General features: G+C 42.1%; 1 protein-coding gene across 2 annotated transcripts in view; it reads left to right on the forward strand.

Annotated features, from left to right (window-relative positions):
• Positions 1-19,928, forward strand: part of MAP2K4 (mitogen-activated protein kinase kinase 4) — a 139,019-nt gene that overhangs the window by 22,453 nt on the left and 96,638 nt on the right. For both annotated transcript variants that reach the window (XM_047832822.1, XM_047832823.1), the window contains exon 2: positions 15,654-15,756. In XM_047832822.1, coding sequence (XP_047688778.1) covers positions 15,654-15,756 — 103 coding nt within the window. The remainder of the gene's footprint in view (positions 1-15,653; positions 15,757-19,928) is intronic.

Consider the following 19,928-nt stretch of genomic DNA (forward strand, 5'->3'; position numbering starts at 1 on the left):
AGAATTAGTCCTCAAAAGGCAGTTTGGTGAGAATAGAAGTAAGTATGAGTTCTCAACCAGGGTATAAAAAAGCCTGGTGAGCTCCTGCATTCCAGTGAGCACTTAACCTTCTCAGTGACTGTGTGTTCTTGTCCAACAGGTGTCATTCTTCACCTTCCGTAATAACAGTTTCTTAACCAGCTCTTCTTTCTTACTATTCCTGTTTAGTTACCCATCTTGTAACTAAATTATTGCAGTCTCCCCTTTATGGTGTTCTGAAACTGGTTTGGTCTCGCACAGTTTGTCAGTAACTGATTAGAGAACCTGCCATCAAAATACTCTCCTGTGCCATATATTCCGGAAGCAGAAGGGATACAACATACCCTCTTTGCCATTTACTCTCTTGATTAATCTTACTTTAATTCTAACCTTTCAAAAACTTCAATTTATAGAAGGCGTGTAACATGGTGGACTATTCATGTGTCATGCGATTCTGTCAGGAGCATTTCTCTAGCTAAAGCTTCTGGCTAACTTTTTCAGAGAACTTAATTTCTAGTTACAGGTATTTTGATCAATGAGGGGGAAAAATGAAGCAAAACCTGACCTTGGATTATCCATTTATTCAGGAAATATTTGTGTTGCTGAGATATGGCAGGTGCTGTTAGGAAAAACACTGAGTCCTTGGAGTGCTGGATCTCATTACCATGGTCAGAAGTCATCCGGATGAACATTTAGGTTCCGCACGGGGAGATGCTGGTGTTCAAATACTGACTGTTCCTGAAGAAAGAAATATGAATGGTGGCTATGTGATAAACGATGACTATTTAAAAATGGTATAGTGTGATTTTCCCCCCTCTATGCAGTTATTAAATGATTGCTGAGCCACCGCTGGTGTTTTAGAATTGGGGGAGTTATCTTTGAAATAAGGCTTTCCTTCTGCATTAGGTAGTGGAAGGTACCGGAAAAAGGCTGTATTCCCCTTCTTTACAGCAGTGAGCAGCTCACATTTGAGGGCAGGCTGTCTCTGCATCAATACAAATGGTCAGTAAAAGCCTTCTTGTCATTCACGAGTGCCGTTTAGTGGTAACAGATTACCGGAAGGCTCTCCAAATTACCTTAATTGAATGAAAATATATGCAGAATCGTATATATGAAAGAAATTGATTCCTGCCGTTGCCTTTCTGGGCTCCTAGTGACATATGATGATAAAAAGGATTATTACAGGTGAAATCTTATATGGTGGTGTGAACTTTTGCTTTGGGATAAGCTAGTGGGGCAGTACAGCACGGGGGTTTAGTGTTCTCCCTTCCCAGAGTGAAGTCAGCTTGGAATAAAAAGTAAACTGATCCTTAAGCAGCCACATAGAAAGGAAAAATAGATAAGATCCTCTATCTGATTTTCCTGAGCTAGCCTAACGTGGTCATGTATGTTCATTCTTTGCTCTAATTAAGACCTTTCTTAAATCAACGTCACAGGTGGATACTATGTCCATTCAGTTTATAAATTGACCACTGACAGATGATAGAGAAAATATATTCATAAACCACATTTTCTCACTTTATCTCTAATTGAATTGGGGTATTTTCCTCCTGTTTTTGGCTTGCTTGTAGATTTGGATAGCATAGAAAAATCAACGACAAGTGTTCATGGAAATAAGAAAAGATTTATTCCTTGAAACTGGCCTCCTATTCTTCACCTTTCAGTGTTTCAGATTTTAGCACTGCAGTGTTTTCTCACCCCCAAGCATTCTCCAGTTCTCTGACATCAGCTGGGGGTCCAACAATTCAGTTGCTGGACACTGTCTAGCTGGAGTTGGAATCAGGTCCCCACGTTAAAGGGGTCAGCCCCCCAAATGGCCCCACTTCAGATCCAGCTGCCAGTGGCGTACTTAGGCACCCACACTTCTGCTTGGCCAATCATGAATTAGATAGGGCTCCCCTGACTCCACCCCCAGGTTGAGTTATTTGTTAGGGCAGCTCACGGAACTCAGGAAAACACTGTACTTCCGTTGATCAGTTTGGTGTAAAAGAGACAACTCGGGAACAGTCAAAGGAAGAGCTGTGTAGGGCTCGGTATGGAGAGAGCGGGCAGAGAGCTTCCGTACCTTCTCTGGGCTTGTCATCCTTCTGGTACTTTGATGTGTTCACCAACCTGGAAACTCCTGGAACTCCTTCTTGGCGGAGGGTTTATGGGCGTTTCATTACATAGGCGCAGTTGATCAGATCATTGGCCATTGGGTGATGGAACTCGGTCTCCAGCCCTTCTCCCCTCCACGGAAGCTAGGGGGTGGAGCTAAAAGTTGTAGCCCTCCTCTTCGCCAGGTTGGTTTCTCTGGAGACCAGCATCCCATCCTGAAATCACGTGTGTGTAGTGCCTGTGGGAGAGGCCCTCTCCTCTGTCCCCTCATTAGCACAATCTCTGGTTTGGTTGAAAGCGGCTTGTTACGAATAACGAAAGACTCTTCTATCACTGGGGAGGGGGGGCGGGTACTGGAAGGGTCATAGGAGGTCTGTGCCAGGTACTTGGGACAAGTACCAGATACATTTTTTATGACAACACAGACACTATAGCAAAACTACCTTGCACACAGTAGGCCCAGAGCTTTGGATCTGTAAGCTTTCTAGGAGGGCTAATCTATACTTACCTGGAAAGAAGAATGGGTACCGGTGTCATTTTGGTAACGGATGGTTGATTTTGTGTTGTGAAAAAGATTCATATGCTGCATCTCCCAGGACCAAACGGGTACCTTCACTGTGATGCTAAATTGCCCGTATCTTACAGTTTTCTTTATCCTAACCTACTCATTAGTGAAATTCATATAGGATTGGGTCTAGAAGAGTTGTTTATGGCTGCTGGGAATCCTTATTGGCATTGTAGGAAGATGAGGGAAGACATTAATGTTTGACAAAAATATTAAGAAACTAATATTTGCTTTGTGGCTAATGACATTCCTCTAAGTAAACTCTTCAAGGAGAAGTCTGATAGGACTGTTTTGCTAGCTCCTCAACCTGGGCGCCGCTAAGTTACCTGTCAGCTGAAACACAGAATGCCTTGGCCTGCGGCCTGGGGCCACTCGCTGCAGCTCAGGTCAGTGGCCTTTAGCCAAGAGCAGGCTTGTGTTTCCTTCGTTGGGTTGCTCGCGCGCTCTTTCCTTCACTTCGTGGCACATACGAGAAAGGTTTGAAGCACTGATTGAAACGATACTGACGGCATCATTAGACAATATGGTTAGTGTCCTTATTTCATTTATGGGTGGCGGGAAGTTAAAATGGTGTTGTTAGGATCTTGTGGGGTTGACCAAGCAGGAAAAATAAATGCGACCTAAGACCGGCGGGCACTTTGGTTCCTTGTTAGAGTTCGAGCGAGCCGGTTCTGAGAATATCTGCCGTGCGATGCGTTGCCTCTGCCTGGACAGTGAGGTGGGCTGGAGGCCACTTGTGTGGGCTCTGGGATGTTGATGAAAACCGGAGCAAGCCTTGTGGCTTTTCTTGACCCAGTTTTCACAAGTTTGTGTAGTAGGTGCCCTGTCCCACTAGAAGGATGCTACCAAAAAGTGGGAGTTCGTTATGTGGGTGATTTTTCAGAAATCCTAATAGCTCACTACTGGTGCGTGGTAACATAGTAACTTGAGACTTTGGGGAGCTGATGAGGAACTTAAGTAGAGTGTGGAGGGGTCTGACTGGGAGGCAGAGGTTGCCACATGGCCTACCCATCGGAGAAGAAAGGCTCACTGACCATTCTGAATGGCAAGTTTTGTTGGATTTGATCAACACAGCATTTGTGTCTTACTTGTCTCTGTGGGACCCCTTGTTGATGTGTTGGAAGATTTAAGGCTTAACATAAATGCGCTGTGGATTTGGGTGAGTTTTAGGCATGACGTGGATTTAAAATGTCTGAGCACCTGGACAGGGTGCTGAGTACCTAGAGTAACTAGAAGAATTTGATGGGTTTCTTTTCTTTTTTTATTCTATGCGTACTCTCTCTTTGTGCATTACCTGTTCCTAGTCTGTGTTTATTTTCTAATTGGGGTGTTTGCTCTCAAATCCATCAGGAAGTCCCTTATGTCTATGTACTGACCTGCTGTGCTGTAAACCTCCCCCCTTCCTGGCCAGAACTCTCAGCGCCCTAAGAGCAGTAATGCTGTGTGAATGGAATTAGTGCAGGCGCCTAGCAGGTTAGACCTTTCTTGTTAAGAATTGTGATGGGTGATGGTATAAAAGAGAGCTCCGAACCAGCTGGGGACAAATGACAAGCTCAGCATTATTACACATTCGTCCCCTTCTCCCCTAAACTGGGGGTGGAGGCGTGCTGGCAGGGATGGCTGCCACCTTTTGGGTGTCCACTCGGAACCTTCTCAAGGTGGGTGTGTAACTGGAATTTCTACCCTTAGATTCCCATGGAGGCTGTGCTTCTCCCAAATCTGTGGAGTGTGACTTTTGGGGCGAGGGGGCTGTGTTGAATAAGCTTTTCCTGTTTTTTGGGGGGGATTAAAATATTATTGAACTTAGCTGGTACATACACCTTAAAAAAAATCTCAAAAGATATCATGTGTGAAATATTACAAGATTTTAGGGGTATGGAAATGTTCAAGTTGGATTAGCAGATATATATATGAAAGTGCCTAGATTTGGGTTTTTTTTTTTTTTAAAGTTTTGTCAATAATGTCTTTTTTTTTTTCAACGTTTTTTATTTATTTTTGGGACAGAGAGAGAGAGAGCATGAACGGGGGAGGGGCAGAGAGAGAGCGAGACACAATCGGAAACAGGCTCCAGGCTCCGAGCCATCAGCACAGAGCCGACTCACGGGGGCTCGAACTCACGCGAGATCACTCGAGATCTCGCGAGATCGTGAACTCACGGACCGCGAGATCGTGACCTGGCTGAGGTCGGACGCTTAACCGACTGCGCCACCCAGGCGCCCCTAGATTTGTGTTTTTAAGGACATTTTACTTGTTCTCTAGGCCTCAGTAAATTTGGGTTTAGAGAACAGATTGGTCTCTTTTAGAAAGCTTGGGTGTGAGTAGCAAGGAGATTATAATTGAAACAGAAACAACAAATACTTAGTGTAGAAAAACGGAAACACAGCAAAGTAGAAAAAAATGTCCCATAATTCTAGCACCTGGAAGTAATCACCAGTCATACTTTTGGAGAAAGACCTGTGTGTGTATTATAAATTTATCATATGCACATATGCTTTGCTGAAATAATTTGTTAGACACATTACTTATTCCTTGATTAAAAAAAATCTCTTACTATTACTAACATTTACTAATGTCAGTAGTCTTTTATGGTGTGGGTTTTTTGTTTTGTTTTTGTTTTTGTTTTGTTTTTGTTTCTGTTTTTTTTTTGTTGTTGTTGTTGTTTGTTTTGTTTGTTTTTTTTTGGTGGTGGTGTAGTATTCCTGTTACGGATGTGTCGTAATTTTTCTGTCTAGTCTAGCATAAATATCACGATGCTGAACACTTTTCTTTGCATGATCTTTAACTTCCTAGAGAATGAATTCTTAGGAATGGACTTACTACATTAATCATCAAGGACATTTGGAGATGTTTGCAAGATCTTGCCCTCTAGAAAGTGGACCAGTTTATATTCACAGCAGTAATTGGTTCATTTATTTGTCTCTGTTCATCTGTCTACTGAACAGATGTTAAGGATCTGTGCATCAGATGCAGTTCTAGGCAGGGAGGCAGGTGAGAAATAGAATTTCTGTGCTCCTGGAGCTTAAGGTGTCGTGGGGATGGTATACATCACATAACCACAGACCGATGTGAAAGTACAGCTGTGGAAAATTCTGAGAAGACTGCCCACTTCTTCATACTCTTATTAACGTTAATATTGGGATTCCTGGAACGCCTGGGTGGCTCAGTCGGTTAAGTGTCCGACTTCGGCTCAGGTCACAATCTCACAGTTCGTGGGTTTTGAGCCCCATGTCAGGCTCTGTGCTGACAGCTCAGAGCCTGGAGCCTGCTTCGGGTTCTGTCTCCCTCTCTCTCCCCCCGCTCCCAGTCATACGCTGTCTCTCTGTTTCTCAAAAATAAATAAACATTAAAAAACTTAACATAGGGATTCCTTTTATTTACATGTGGTATTAGAGGCAAAAATTGAATTTTAGTTCTGTGGATAGCTAGAAGAATTTGATGGTGTTTTGGATTCTGTGTGTATTCTCCCTTTTGTTAATTACCTGTTCATATTCTTTGTTTATTTTCTAACTGGGATATTTGCTCTCAAATCCATCAGTCAGTCCCTTATATCTACCCCAACCCTCCCAGCCCCCACAGTGGGTCATTTCAGCTGGGGCTATGTATTTTAGACAAAAGTACCAAGGTACAAAGTTGTTTTCTTTATCTCCTTAATGAACCTGCGGACCTCACAGGAGCACTCGGGACCATGGGAATTCAGAGCAAGTTCTGCTGGACAGTCTGTTGATTCTACCTGCATGAGTATCTGAAGTCCTGTTTATTTCAATAAAGCCTTGACATTTGTGCTGCATTGGTCATCCTGAATGAGCTGTCTCTCTGGTATTTTTAAAGAGTTTGGGCTAATCAGGGCTTGGTCAGTTTAGCCTGAGGAATTGTATTTGTTTGTTGGTAGGAGACATCCGGCTCAGAGTCTGATCAAAGCAGGTGTTGTTGGCTTAAATGCTAGCTCAAAGGTGTGGCTGCACGTAGAAACTCATAATAGTGACATTGTGCATACTTGAGGCAAAATCACTGGTGACCCTAGAGGGGCTCATGTCATCAATGTCAGAGTTAATGGTTAGTGGGATCAAGGGACGAAGAATCATCACGAGTCTCTCTAATGTTAGGTTTGGAAGGATGTTAGGGCAGGTTGTCTGTTTCATTCCAGGAAACTTGATGAACTCCCCATTTTACTGTGATAGAAAATGAGCTAAAAACATTTTTTTTTTTAAATTGTTGGTTGATCAGCTTTGGGAGCAAGTTGGGGGCTTTTCAGCCTTTACACTCTCCCTGAAGACTTTTGTTAACCAAATAAGGTCTCATAGTAAAATGTAGTCTACAGAAACTAAAACGCTTCTTTTGCCTTTGCCTGGAGTCCATAGAATCTGCTAGAAATTGTTATGCCATTGTGTCAGAGCAGTACCCCTCTAGGCACCGATAGAGAAATAGCAGAGTTCTCGATATTACAGGTTTAAAAAAAAAATCTGTCTACCCCAGGAGAGGTCCGTGAATCACCTGCCGGAGGTTGGCAAGGTAGAGAGTGAATCGTTTCGGTTCTTTCTTTGGCAACAGAGCCTCTGAGGCCCGAGCTTATCAGATGAGGAAGACGCTTAATGTTGAGGAGGCACTGGTGTCAGTGGTCTCCCACCCACCCTGGTTCAGGACCTTGCCACTGTAAACCTACACACAGCGGATAATACAAGGTGGGAAACAATGAGTGATGGTTGGCTGACCCTGACCTACACAGTGACTCCTTTCCTCCTGCCAGCCCCCCTCTGAGGAAGGTGATATCAACCCCATTTGGCAGGAATGGGCCTGTGGCGGAGAGATGACGTCACCTGCCTGAGAGTGCATAGCCAGTAAGTGGAAGAGCTGAACTCCAAGACTAGGTAGACGGGCTTTACCACTGGTTTTCCTAGTTTCTGGTTGAGCACCGCTGGGATGCTGGCTGTGGGTAAGAACAGGGACTTTTATTGGCACGGTAGTTAAAAGGAATCTACAGAGCCAGTCGCGTTTCTTTCTTGTTGCTCATACGTTTTTTTGGTTTAAAAGGTATCAGACAAGGGGTGCCTGGGTGGCTCAGTCATTTAAGCGTCCGACTTCGGCTTGGGTCATGATCTCACAGTTCAGGAGCTTGAGCCCCGCGTCGGGCTCTGTGCTGACAGCTCGGAGCCTGGAGCCTGCTTCGGATTCTGTGTCTCCCTCTCTCTCTGCCCCTCCCCTGCTCATGCTCTTTCTCTCTCTGTCAAAACTAAATAAACATTAAGGAAAAAAATTTTAAAAGGTATCAATTTTTCCCAGTTTTTTTCTTTTTTAGAGAATTTAATAATTTAATCAACTTTTCAATTGGGTTTCAGTACTTCTGACTAATCTCACAGTTAGTTGCCGTTTTTTCATCGTTACTCTTTACCAGCCATTGTATTTTTAAGGTATATGAATCCTCCCTGCAGCGTCACCAGAGCAGTGAAAACAGTCAGGGACTGTTTTTGTCTTGATTTTACAGATGTGTAAATTGCTTGACCGCGAAAATAGCCCTGTGTCATCTTTATCAGTATCTCAGTGATAATCATTTAGCATCTCGCAGAAGTAATTTTCTCCCCTAGTCTGCCTTTTAGCCCCCTCCCACCACATTCCTTTTTCATTTTGCTAAGGTGAGAAACAAAGCAGTCTTTGTGGGTAGGTCAGCCAGCCAGCTGCCTTATCGGCCTTTTTGTCTATACTGCCTGGCACAATAGCTTGTGTATAGCCGTGATATTTCTCTACCTATGGCCGTGTGAATTACTACGTTGGACTTCCCCCAAATCCACCTTCCACACAAAAGTGTTGAACTGTGCCAGAAGGGCCTGTTGGCATATACTTGTTTATCTCTTCTACCCAGAACAAGCCACCTTCCAAACCGCTTAGCTGTATGGATGAATAACCGTGTTTTGTGATATCGATGGGAGTTCAGAGTTCTAAGTGAGATTTTGTAAATTTTTGGAACTCGTTCACTCTTACGTACCCAGGGCTGGAGGAGGAGAGGCGCGGTATGGTATTAGCCGACAGTGACTCATTCAGTGCTCAGATTGCTGGAGATTGCAAGACTGGGACATAACGGACAGTTCCGAGTCTAACATCCTTCGTGTCCTGCCCTTCTCTTGAGCTTATCAAAGAAGTTAGGGCCCTCATCACTGTAGTAATTTAGGTAGAAAAGGAAACGAGAGTAAGTCCTTGTTTACCATTTTATTTTTTCGTTTCTGAAATTACTCGAATATGAAGTTGTGTAGTTGGAACTGTGTGTTCCTCATTTTATAGCCAGTGATTACAGATAATTGAACGAGCTACTCTGGATACTCCGTTTGGAAATGAGGTATGAAGAGTTGGAGCCAAGGGAGAAATGAGAATTTCAGGTGGTCCTCACCCCTCCGTCCCCTCGCGGGATGCTCTGGGTACTTGTAGGTCAATCGCTCATGGTTTTGAAGGTGTTCTGTGAGTGATTTGTACATCGTAGTTTCAGTTCTTGCTTTTTCCTCTGCTAGGTTCTGGGAAATCCCTAGTGGTGGCAGTGGGGGTTCTTAAGATCTTAAGAGAGACTGATTCTTACTGGTTTTTGTTTTTTTGTTTTTTTTTTTGTTTTTTTTTTTGTTTTTTTTTATTCCTACCTAGCTCCTTTGGCTTCTGAGTAGTGGCTTTAAAGAGTAACTGTGACGTTTTCGTGATTCTGTTTGGTAGTCGGGTGGTGGTCCTGGTGGTTTAACCTGAGCTCTGCTATGTGTCTGTATTCAGCTAGTAGGTCTGTGGGTAGAGACTAAGCTCAGTGGGGATGACTGGGCCCTCTGGACCTTGTGCATGTGGATTTCCATCATCAAGGATGCTACTTGGGCCGCTTCACGTTTAGACTTGGTCACTTTCCAAGAGGGTGAAAGTGGACGCTGTGGGGCCTCCTAAGGCTTAACTTTGGAAGTCCTACAACAACCCTTTCTGCTGTGTTCTTGGGGTCCCAGCGAGTCTGAAATCCAGCCTGATTAGAGAGGCAGGGAATAGTCACATTCTAAAGAGGTGATTCACTGGTGGCTATTTTGATAACAATCTACCACATAACCTGAAGTGATGCATTAATATTACAGCAAAAAAGCTAACTTCTAGATGCATCGCTGGATCCTTCAGTGATCTTTATTGCCACCAACAATGGGAAGTTTTGCTGTTACTATTTCAAATTTGGTGAAATCCCGTGTCGAAGGTACGTAGATTGACTGCAGTATTTTAGAGATGGTCTCCATTCTTAAAGGTTGGGTGGGAAGATTCTGAATCAGAGGAACAGAATCTTGCTTTCCTATGATCGAATAAAAGAAAATAAGCCCTCTAGGTTGTATGAGAGGTTAGTGCAATGTTGATAAAAAAAATAAATAATTTGAATTCAACAAATATTTGTTGCACTGTTATTTTGTCGTAGTTACCTATTACAGGTGATTTGTAGAATTCAAAGATAAATTAAGCTAGTTAAACATTTAGGACAAAATTGCTCACAATTTGATTATGGGAACAGGCTTGAGAAGGATGGGAGAGAGCGACAGGGTGGACCCCATGTAGACATAGTGTCTCTCTGAGGACAGGCTGGTTCTGACGTTTTGGAAATAGAAATAGTGTTAGGAAATACTTTTTCCTCATCCGTGGAAGGTCGGGGAAGGATGTTTTGGTGACCTAGATTGCAAAGACTGGTCATCTTGCATAGTTGACTGGTAGACTCTTGGCTGCTCTCGGATAGAATTTTTGACCAAGGTTAAACTCAACTATGGGCCAGCTTAACCGATTGTGGAAAGTGATGTTAAGGGTTTGTATCACTTGAGAAGTTGGTGGAGTATAATATTCAGGGATGGCTCCTTTGTCTTCTTGCTTAAGGCCAAGTAAAGTTGAAAGATATCTTCCTTCCACCTTCAAAATTCTGTGAGTTTCTCTGTGGTCAGAATACAAGCCAAACACATTCCTAGGCCTTACTGAGTATGGATATTAGTGGACAAATCCTTGTTCTTCAGAATCATAGCTCGGAATGTTCTTGAAGATCCCATCCTTGGGACTGTGTCTTTCATGAGAAGCGTGAGGAAGAAGTTGGATGTCGATGTGGAGAGGCCGTTTGAGGCAGAGCTTTGAAACCAGACCTTCAAAGGGTGGTGCAGAGAGGTCGATCCCCAGTCCTTGGCGAGCCTGAGTGGGACATGAGGCTGTGAGCCACCTGGGTCGGCCTGTGGGCTGGCGGAGATTCTGGTCTTCCCGGTGTGCCAAGCAGGTGTCCTCATTTCCTGTATGAGCCGGCATGAGAAAAGTTGGGCAGTATTACCCTGAGGGGCAGAGCAGTGCCTTGGAAGTATGATGATGGGACGAGGGCACACACTGTTGTCCTTAACAGTCAGGGTTCTTGGTTACAGATGGCAAGAATTTATTCTAGCCAATTTGACCCACATCGGGGTTGTCTGGGGCAATCCGTGTGAAATTTGTTCTCAGACCGATCTAATACGCATTTGAGAGCATTTTCTGTTATCAGCCGCACTGAACTTAGTTTTTAGGTACACAAAGACCGTCTTCGCTCGCAGGAGACTCCTTCCCTATGAATACTTTAAGATGTTTGATCAATGGCTGTTTTCTGCTGTAGATAAAGGGGAGGCTCTGTTTATCTCTGACTGGTTAGGGATGGGGATTATTTGGTGACAGTCTCCCCAAAGGGAGAATTATAATCACAAGTTTATAATCTTTTTTGATCAACTAGTTTAAAGCCTGCTGTACAAATAACTTAATCTCTGTTAGCTTCTAAAAATCTCCACAGGCCATTTGTAGGAAAACTTCCTTCCTTACTCCCTTTACTCCCTGTAGAAGTTGCAGGCTTTTGAAAAAAAAAAAAAAATCCCTGTTGCTCTAATGTCGTATTTGCGTGTAGTTTTGTCACCAAAAATAACTGGCATAGTGACGTGTTGCCTTTAGGATTTAGGTTTTTGGGGTGAGAAAGAGAAGATAAGGACCAGTCACAGTAAAGGTTCTTACTTAGAGAAAGTGAATGGGGGGAAAACAGAAATGCTGGGGGAAACAATGTTCATGTCCACAGAGATGGCCTCTCTGAAGTATCGTAAAAACTGCTCTGCTCCTTTCTGCCTCTCCCCACGTCTCGTCTGTGACTGTCTTTCTGGGACTGTCCTTCTCCTCCTCAAAACTGCCCTGTGAGTTCATCTCCAAATGGTCAGCCTTTGGAGAGTGGGAGCCCTGCAGGACCAGCCCATGCAACTCGATCTTCCCTACACCCCCTGGCACCGGTTCTAGGCCCTGAGTCATCACCTCCGCTTAGAGAGGCTGTGAACTTTTATAGAATTATTTAGCGTATTTTGTTGGTGGACGATCAGAACATGTGGTTGGACAGTGTTCAAGACAGTTGCAGATGTGGTGAAGTATGGCGTGTGTTCAGACCTGACCTGTGTAAGTCACGTTGTGTGATGTTTGTGTGCTTGCTTGTTCATTTCTGCGGGAAATGGCCTTCAAGACCCTGGTTTATTTTTGCTCAAGTGTGAAAGCAGTGCTGAGGAAGGGTGTGTGTGTGTGTGTGTGTGTGTGTGTAAATATTTACTTTCAAGAAAACAGTTTAAGTTTTAATTGTAGTAATATATTTTGTCTGCCTGCAAAGGTTAGCTGCTGTCCCCTCAAACTGAGCTTTGGAAGAAAGGGCCAGTTTCGGTGTTTTCCTCGGGATGGTTTTCACAATGATTCTTTGTTCTGTTATTGTCCTGAATTTGATCTTAGTGTGTTTTCGGTTTTTCACCCTATAGGGTGGTTCCAGACACAACCACATGACACGTGGTGTTCAGCTTTTGATTTGGGGGGTTGGTAGGCGTTGAGCTCATTCAGAACTTCATTTCTTTTATTTTCTTAAAGTTTATTTACTTTGCGATCTGGGGAAGGGCAGAGAGTGAAGGAGAGAGAGAGAGAATCCCAAGCAGGCTCTGCACTGCCAGTGTGGATCCCGATGTGGGGCTCGAACTCACAAACGGTGAGATCATGACCTGAGCTTAACTGACTGAGCCACCCAGGTGCCCCCAGAGCTTAATTTAAATTCCAGAAACTTTGATAGGTTCCAGGGATTGATTAGGACCTGGCGTCTTTTTGTTTGTTTGTTTTTTAATTCTTCTTTCAATGTTTAATTTTGAGAGAGAGAGACAGAGGTGGGGAGGGGCAGAGAGAGAGAGGGAGACACAGAATCAGGAACGGGCTCCAGGCTCCTAGCTGCCAGCGCAGAGCCCGACGCGGGGTTCGAACCCATGAACCGCGAAATCATGACCTGAGCTGAAGTCGGACGATTAACTGACCGAGTCCCCCAGGCATCCCATGGACCTGACATCTTTGAAGGCCTCCATTTTCACTGCAGTCCACCTGTGGCCCCCAAATATTTACATCTTCTCCGTGTGCGGACGATACTCTTGGTGCTCCGGCTTCCCCCAGAGCCTTAGGTCACAGCATCAGCTCGAATGCAGACCTTATCCAGACACCACCAGTTCATCAACCCCCAGTCTCATCAGAATCATCCAAATCAGGTATGGGTGAGGCAGAGTATGCTCCATAGTGACACAAGATTCCTTTCCATCCGCGAACCTAGAAGCAAGAACCAAGAAGCAAGAAGACAGGTGACCTTGTCAGGCATCGGATCACATTTCTAGAGATACCCATTCAAAATGGGAGAACACTGAAGGAAAAAAGGAAACGGCAGTCCCAAGCAGTTTCAAAATCCAGCAGACCAAATTCCGTTAGGTTTCACGGCCCGGGGATAGCCCTCTGCCTTTAGATAATTCCTAAAGACATTTCCAAGAAGTAAAAGAGCCTGTTTATTAGAGACTTTTTCTTGTATGTTGCTGAACATTTCATCAGAAACAATTCTATCGATTTACTTTTTTTACCAGCAATGTGTGATACTAGTGATTCTTTTACCTGGTCACATCATTGGGGGGAAAAATAGGTGTATATATAAACGAGACCTAAGTTTTGCCAGTTTCACGTGAACAAAATTTTTAACTGTTTTTGGTGTTAGTGAGTGCCTTTCATAATTTGTTCTCAGTTTTGCTTTACTGAGCAAAACTTTACTTTTTCATACCCTTGCCAATTTTTCTATTTTTCTTGACTTGTGTGATGTCTTTATGTCTATTTAGAGTTTCCTGTTTTGTATTGCAAGGATTTTCCCCAGATTTCCCTTAAAATTTTTTAAGTTTTTTTTTTGTAATATACGGAATTTGCTTTTTAATACAGCCAAACCTGCCTATTTTCATAGAGAACCTTTTGCAATTATAGAGAACCCCTTCTCTACTGGCTTTCAAATGAAACTGAATTTAAAATAAATGTTTGGCACCTGAATGGGCAAGTTACGTGGAAAATTCATGTTGTACCATGCTTACTTCTTTTTTTTTTTTTTTTAATGTTTTATTTATTTTTGACAGAGAGAGAGAGAGAGAGAGAGAGAGAGAGAGAGAGAGAGACAGAGCATGAGTGCGGGAGGGTCAGAGAGAGGGAGACACAGAATCCGAAGCAGGCTCCAGGCTCTGAGCCATCAGCATAGAGCCCGATGCGGGGCTTAAACTCACAGACTGAGTTCATGACCTGAGCCGAAGTCGGACGCTCAACTGACTGAGCCACCTAGGCGCCCCCCATGCTTACTTCTGAACATGATGTGTCTGGGCTTCTTGGGAATTCACATTATCCTGTAGTAAAGCCCGTCTCCCAGAGCTGATCCAGGAGCCACGGCCAGGAGCTCTCTGCTCTTGTCCTGCAGTCCCGTCCGGCTAGTGTGGCACCCTGAAACTTACAACTGTCATCAGAAACACCAGGCTGAGTAGATGGGGCCCCTTCATACATCTTCTGAACCCATACATCTTCTGAAGGGGTGGGAAAGGGTTTGGATTGTAGACGTATTGTTTGAGAAGGTAGATACATGCATAACAAACCAGGAGGTGTGTATGCTGGAAAAAGTATCCTTAGTATCTTCGGGAAGCTAAGATGTGTTGCAAATGCTTAACAAACCTGACTTTGTTACAGAGTTTCCATTCGGTAGAATCCCAGAGAAATGATCTTGTAAGCTTTATTGACATAGAGAGGAATATGGTCAGTGAGTATAGCATGTTACAAAACATATTGTGGTCTGATTTTAATGGTAGAGAAAAAAAATGGGTGTCTATGTACAGAAAATAGTTTCCAAGAGACAATGATTATTTGGGGATAATTGGACTTATATATATTAAAAAAACCCCATATATTCTGTAGGTGTATACATAATATTATGTATATTTTTCTTTATCTTTCCTGACTTATGTATAATATGTATTTTTAAAAACTCATATATTCTGTAGGTATATAAATAATACTCTGTGTATTTTTCTCTTCTTTATCTTTCTGAAATTTTTGGCTTTTCTATACTGGACCTGTTTTGTTGGCATAATGTGTAAAACATTGGTACCTTACCTCCCCTTTCCCTAACTCCAAAGAAATGGCTCCAGATAAATAATTATTTGAAATACCAGTGTATTGAACTTGATGTTTTTTTTAGCTTGTAATGGTTGCAGAATGCTTGAGATTCTTCGCTCGGTCATTTATGCTATGTTTGAGGGAAAACCAATTAAACTATGGCATCGAAGTGTAACCCTGGAAAGGTGGTAATACTTTAGTATTTTTCAATATATTTGCTGAGGTAAATGATTTTTGTAGTGGTATTTTCATTTGCAAAAGTGTTAGCGTCTCTGAACAATATAAACTTGAAACACTGAACGTTGTTTTCTATTGTATTGAAGCATAACGGATGATTTGTAGTTAGTAACAACTGTAGGTCATTTTTATTTACTGTTTCTTAATTCTGAGAAATTCTTTGTTGCCTTTCAAAATATTATATTAACTGTATGTTAAAACACATTTTTCTGCTTTTTGGTATGAATTTCTTATGCCCTCAGAGTGGTATCTCTTTTATAGTGCTTGAAACTTTTACTTTTTATTTGTTATTTCTTAGGTAAACGCAAAGCACTGAAGTTGAATTTTGCAAATCCACCTTTCAAATCTACAGCAAGGTTTACTCTGAATCCCAATCCTACAGGAGTTCAAAACCCACACATGTGAGTATTCTGGTAATCAACTAAAAGGCTCAGCTCAAGCAAAGGTTTTAACGTTACTGTATTTTATGAATTTTCCCAAGTTGAGGGGTTGGTATTTTCATTATTTTATGGGCCATTTGAAATACTACTATTTGAACTTAAGTAGAAAATTATTGATTCTGTAGTCTGAAGTAGATACGCATAATTTTCCTTGTTAAAGTTTAAACTTGAAGGGAAAAAGAGCTGAAGATCCAGATACCTTGAGATCGTCACCATTTTTCTCTTTCTGAACTGAGACTATCGTTTAGACCTTTCCCTCTGGATTTCCATTTAAATTGTAAGTGGTACTTAGGAAACATAACTCTCGCCTCTAGATCTGTACAAATCGTCCCTGCTTACTGGGTGACAAAATAGAGTCCCATTCTATTTTATTATGATGAACTAAATTCCTGTAAGATTTTCATGTCACAGTAAATTGAAAGAATGTGTGCCCGTCAGCGTACAGGTGTCAGTGAATATTTTTAAAATTTGTTCCCTACATATATATTTTTCCCTAAATATTTTTATTAAAATGTAAAAATGATATTTTAGCATCACTGAAAGTCACTGAGTGTATTAGAAACATCTGTTAATTTAAAATACCTCCAGAATAATATTTACAGACACCTTTGAATCGAAGTGAAGTGATGTATTAAATAATGATGCCTCCCCCTTTTACCCCCCAAGACCTATCATGAGTATGAAGGGTCAAAGCCAGTGGCTTCACATTCATACTCACGTTCATAAAATTAATTTTTCCTAGTTCCGGGATTGAGAACGATAAAGCAAGCAAATGGCAGAAGGTATGGTTTAAAAAGCAGTCAGAATATAGTATCTGCAGTTTTTAATCATTCCTTAACAATTTTTATTCAAACCTTGTTAGACTACAAATTGACTCATACTTCCCAAAAAAGCACATTTATGGCTACTTTCTTTCCTTTTGATGTCTGGCAGGCGTCGTGTTTGTAAACAGTAACGAACTGGTAGGAGGTAGAGTGTCTTGAAATAGGAATGCTAAAAACTATTTTGTTATTTTTAAACCATCAGAGTATAGAAGGGGGCTGTGTGTGTGTGTGTGTGTGTGTGTGTTCGTTCTTAGGTTTTCACCTGTGACTTTAAACCAATGAAAACTAGAGTGACAGCAGTTCATTTGACTGGGAATAGGTCTGCTAATTTTATTAGACTGGTGTCCCTAACGAGATTTCTTGTCAGAGCTCAGTTTAGCGTCCCAGCCTTTTTACCTCCTCAAAAACATCAAGTGGGGGTTATATTGAGGAAGGAAACTCTTAGTACCTCTTAATTAGTCAGAACTCTGGCAGCAAGGAAACATTTTTAAAAGAACCTCCTTCCTCATTTCCTAGAATTTCTGGTGAAAGCTAGTACAAAACTAATTCTTGAACATGGTCCATTTCTATTACCTTGGTTGCTAGCTGAACTACGTAGTTGAAGTCTGCAAAAGAGGATATATAGCAATCGCCCAACTTGACAGGTCCTCCCCCTCCCCCTCCTTTTTTTCAAAGCCCCCTTGGACACACAGAAAAACACCCTGACTTACATTTAGAACTGCAAAAACATTTACATACTTGTACTCTCATCCTTTGCGAGTTTCATGTATTCGGAAATTCATGGACAAAATCTTGTGTGTGTGTGTGTGTGTGTGTGTGTGTGTGTGTGTGTGTACAGTAAACAGGGTGAAAAAAAAGCTTTCTTCCAAAATTTGGGTCCATCATTTTTTTTATTTAAACCTACCACTTTATAATATCCTTATAACCAGCTAGGTTTCTTATCCCTTGTCTCGTCCCAGCAGGTGTTAAAACTTTGAGAGGACATGGTAATCATTCTTATTCTATAAATAAGAAGTGTTTATTCTATTTTACGATAGAATCTTAAGATTTTGGTTCTGGGGTGTAAACATTTTACACCCAGACCTTGTTTTAATTTTCTTACTGCGCTGGTCTGTTATTATGTGGATGAGGAACAGGTGAAACTACTAGCATTGATATTGGTCAAAGACCATCGTTTCAACCTGTTATTTATTGTTTTGCAAAAGAGAGAGAGAAAGCATGTGAGCAGAGGGAGGGGCACAGAGAGAGGGACGCATGGGATCTGAAGCAGGCTCCAGGCTCCGAGCTGTCAGCACAGAGCCGGACGCGGGGCTCGAACTCACAAACCGCAAGATCATGACCTGAGCCGAAGTCGGCCGCTTAACCGATGGAGCCACCCAGGCGCCCCTTAAGACCATTGTTGCAGTATGTGAGGCAGCTTATGTCCTCTGACTCCCTACACCCTTCCATAAGGGGATCCTTCTGTGCTCTTTCTCTGGGTTGTGCACCATCGGGCACTAAAGAACCACTGTTGGTTACTTGCAGTGTGGGGATTTGAAAACGCTACCTCTGTGCCATTTATATGTGTTACCTCCTTCGAAAATTTGCTTGAACTCTTTTTTTTCCCCCTTAACTTTAGTTATAGATCTAAATAGAAAACTTGCTCTTGAATTTAGGAAAAGATAAGGTGAAGTATAAGCAACTAATGAAGTTGAGAGACGTAGCTCCCAGGAGCTACTCTAACGTCCATCTGGCATGTAAGATTTAAAATTTTAAAACTGTGTCCTTATTTTCTGGGAACCAACAGTTCAAATAAAATTCTAAGAAATAACAGTTGGCTGTAGAGATTCAAGAAATGAGGCATAAAGTAATACAGATTGAATGTCAAATGAATGGTGCAGGAGGGGATAAGATCACTTTCGGATAAACAACTTGGTGAAACCTTTCACAAAGAAGCAAGATTTGAATTGGGTTTTGAAAGATGGGCAGAGAAGGGAGAATGACATTCTGGTGAGTGTAAGTACAGATAAGTTTTGGGGACTGTGTGTAGTCTGTTTAATTATAGCACGGATGTTACTTGTAGATTACCTAGTTCTATCACTGGAAACTTTTAGCATTTTTTTCCTTGATTCTTGCTGTTCTATAGTTATATGAAGATCTATCTAGGTCTGGATCATCTTTCTGTGCATGGAGGAACCATTTTATTTAGTTCAGGTATCTGTTTCTGAGAAAATTTCTGCTTTTGTTTTGATCAATTCCTTCATGTATTTCCTAGTCTCCTGTTGTTTGGGTGTTGGACCTTTTGAATTTCCTGGGTCTTTGATTTTTCTTTCATGTGTTTTTTATCTTTTTGTTTTCTTTTTCTGTATCCTAGATTTCCCTTATTTACTGATCCTTCTATGAAATTTTCTATTTTGGCATTTGATTTTAATTTCCATGAGTGGATTGTGGCTTCTTCTTAGTATCTTACTCTTTTTTTTTTTTTAATGTTTTATTTATTTTTGAGAGAGAGAGAGAGAGAGAGAGAGAGAGAGAGAGAAAATGAATGGGGGACGGTCAGAGAGAGGGAGACACAGAATCTGAAGCAGGCTTCAGGTCCTGAGCTGTCAGCACAGAGTCCGATGCGGGGCTTGATCCCACGAACCATGAGATCATGACCTAACCCGAAGGTGGATGCTTAAACGACTGAGCCATCTTTAGTATCTTATTCTTAATTTATCTGGAATTAAAAAAATTTTTTTTTTAACATTTATTTATTATTGAGAGACAGAGAGAGAGCATGAGCATGGGAGGGGCAGAGAGAGGAGGAGACACAGAATCTGAAGCAGGCTCCAGGCTTGGAACTGTTGGCACAGAGCCTGACGTGGGGCTCGAACCCACAAACCGCGAGATCATGACCTGAGTCGAAGTCGGACGCTTAACCGACTGAGCCACCCAGGCACACTTACTTTATCTGGAATTTTAATGTTCTTTTCTATCCTCTTGGCAATCCATTTCTTCAGGGTGTCAGTTTTATTTTCCTTTGTCTTTCTTCTTTGTGTTAGTTTATTTACCTGTGTCTTGTAATTTCTTGGTTGTCCATTGATAGTTGAGAGTGAGGAAATCAGAAGGCTGATGGGTCGCTCTGATACAGGTGAGTATTCTGTGAATGGTCTGAGAACTGGCTGTCAGGCCAGGAATATTCAGATGCCAGAGTGAGTAGAGCCAACATTCACCATTAGAGGCCTTTTTCTCCTCAGATAGCATGTTTATTTTCTTTAAAGACATGCTCTCTTCCCATTTGGGGGGGTGGGGGGAGGTAGAGAGAAAAGGAGGAACCAACTGGACCTT

This window comes from Prionailurus viverrinus, chromosome E1, assembly GCF_022837055.1.
Source record: "Prionailurus viverrinus isolate Anna chromosome E1, UM_Priviv_1.0, whole genome shotgun sequence".
Lineage (NCBI taxonomy): Eukaryota > Metazoa > Chordata > Mammalia > Carnivora > Felidae > Prionailurus > Prionailurus viverrinus.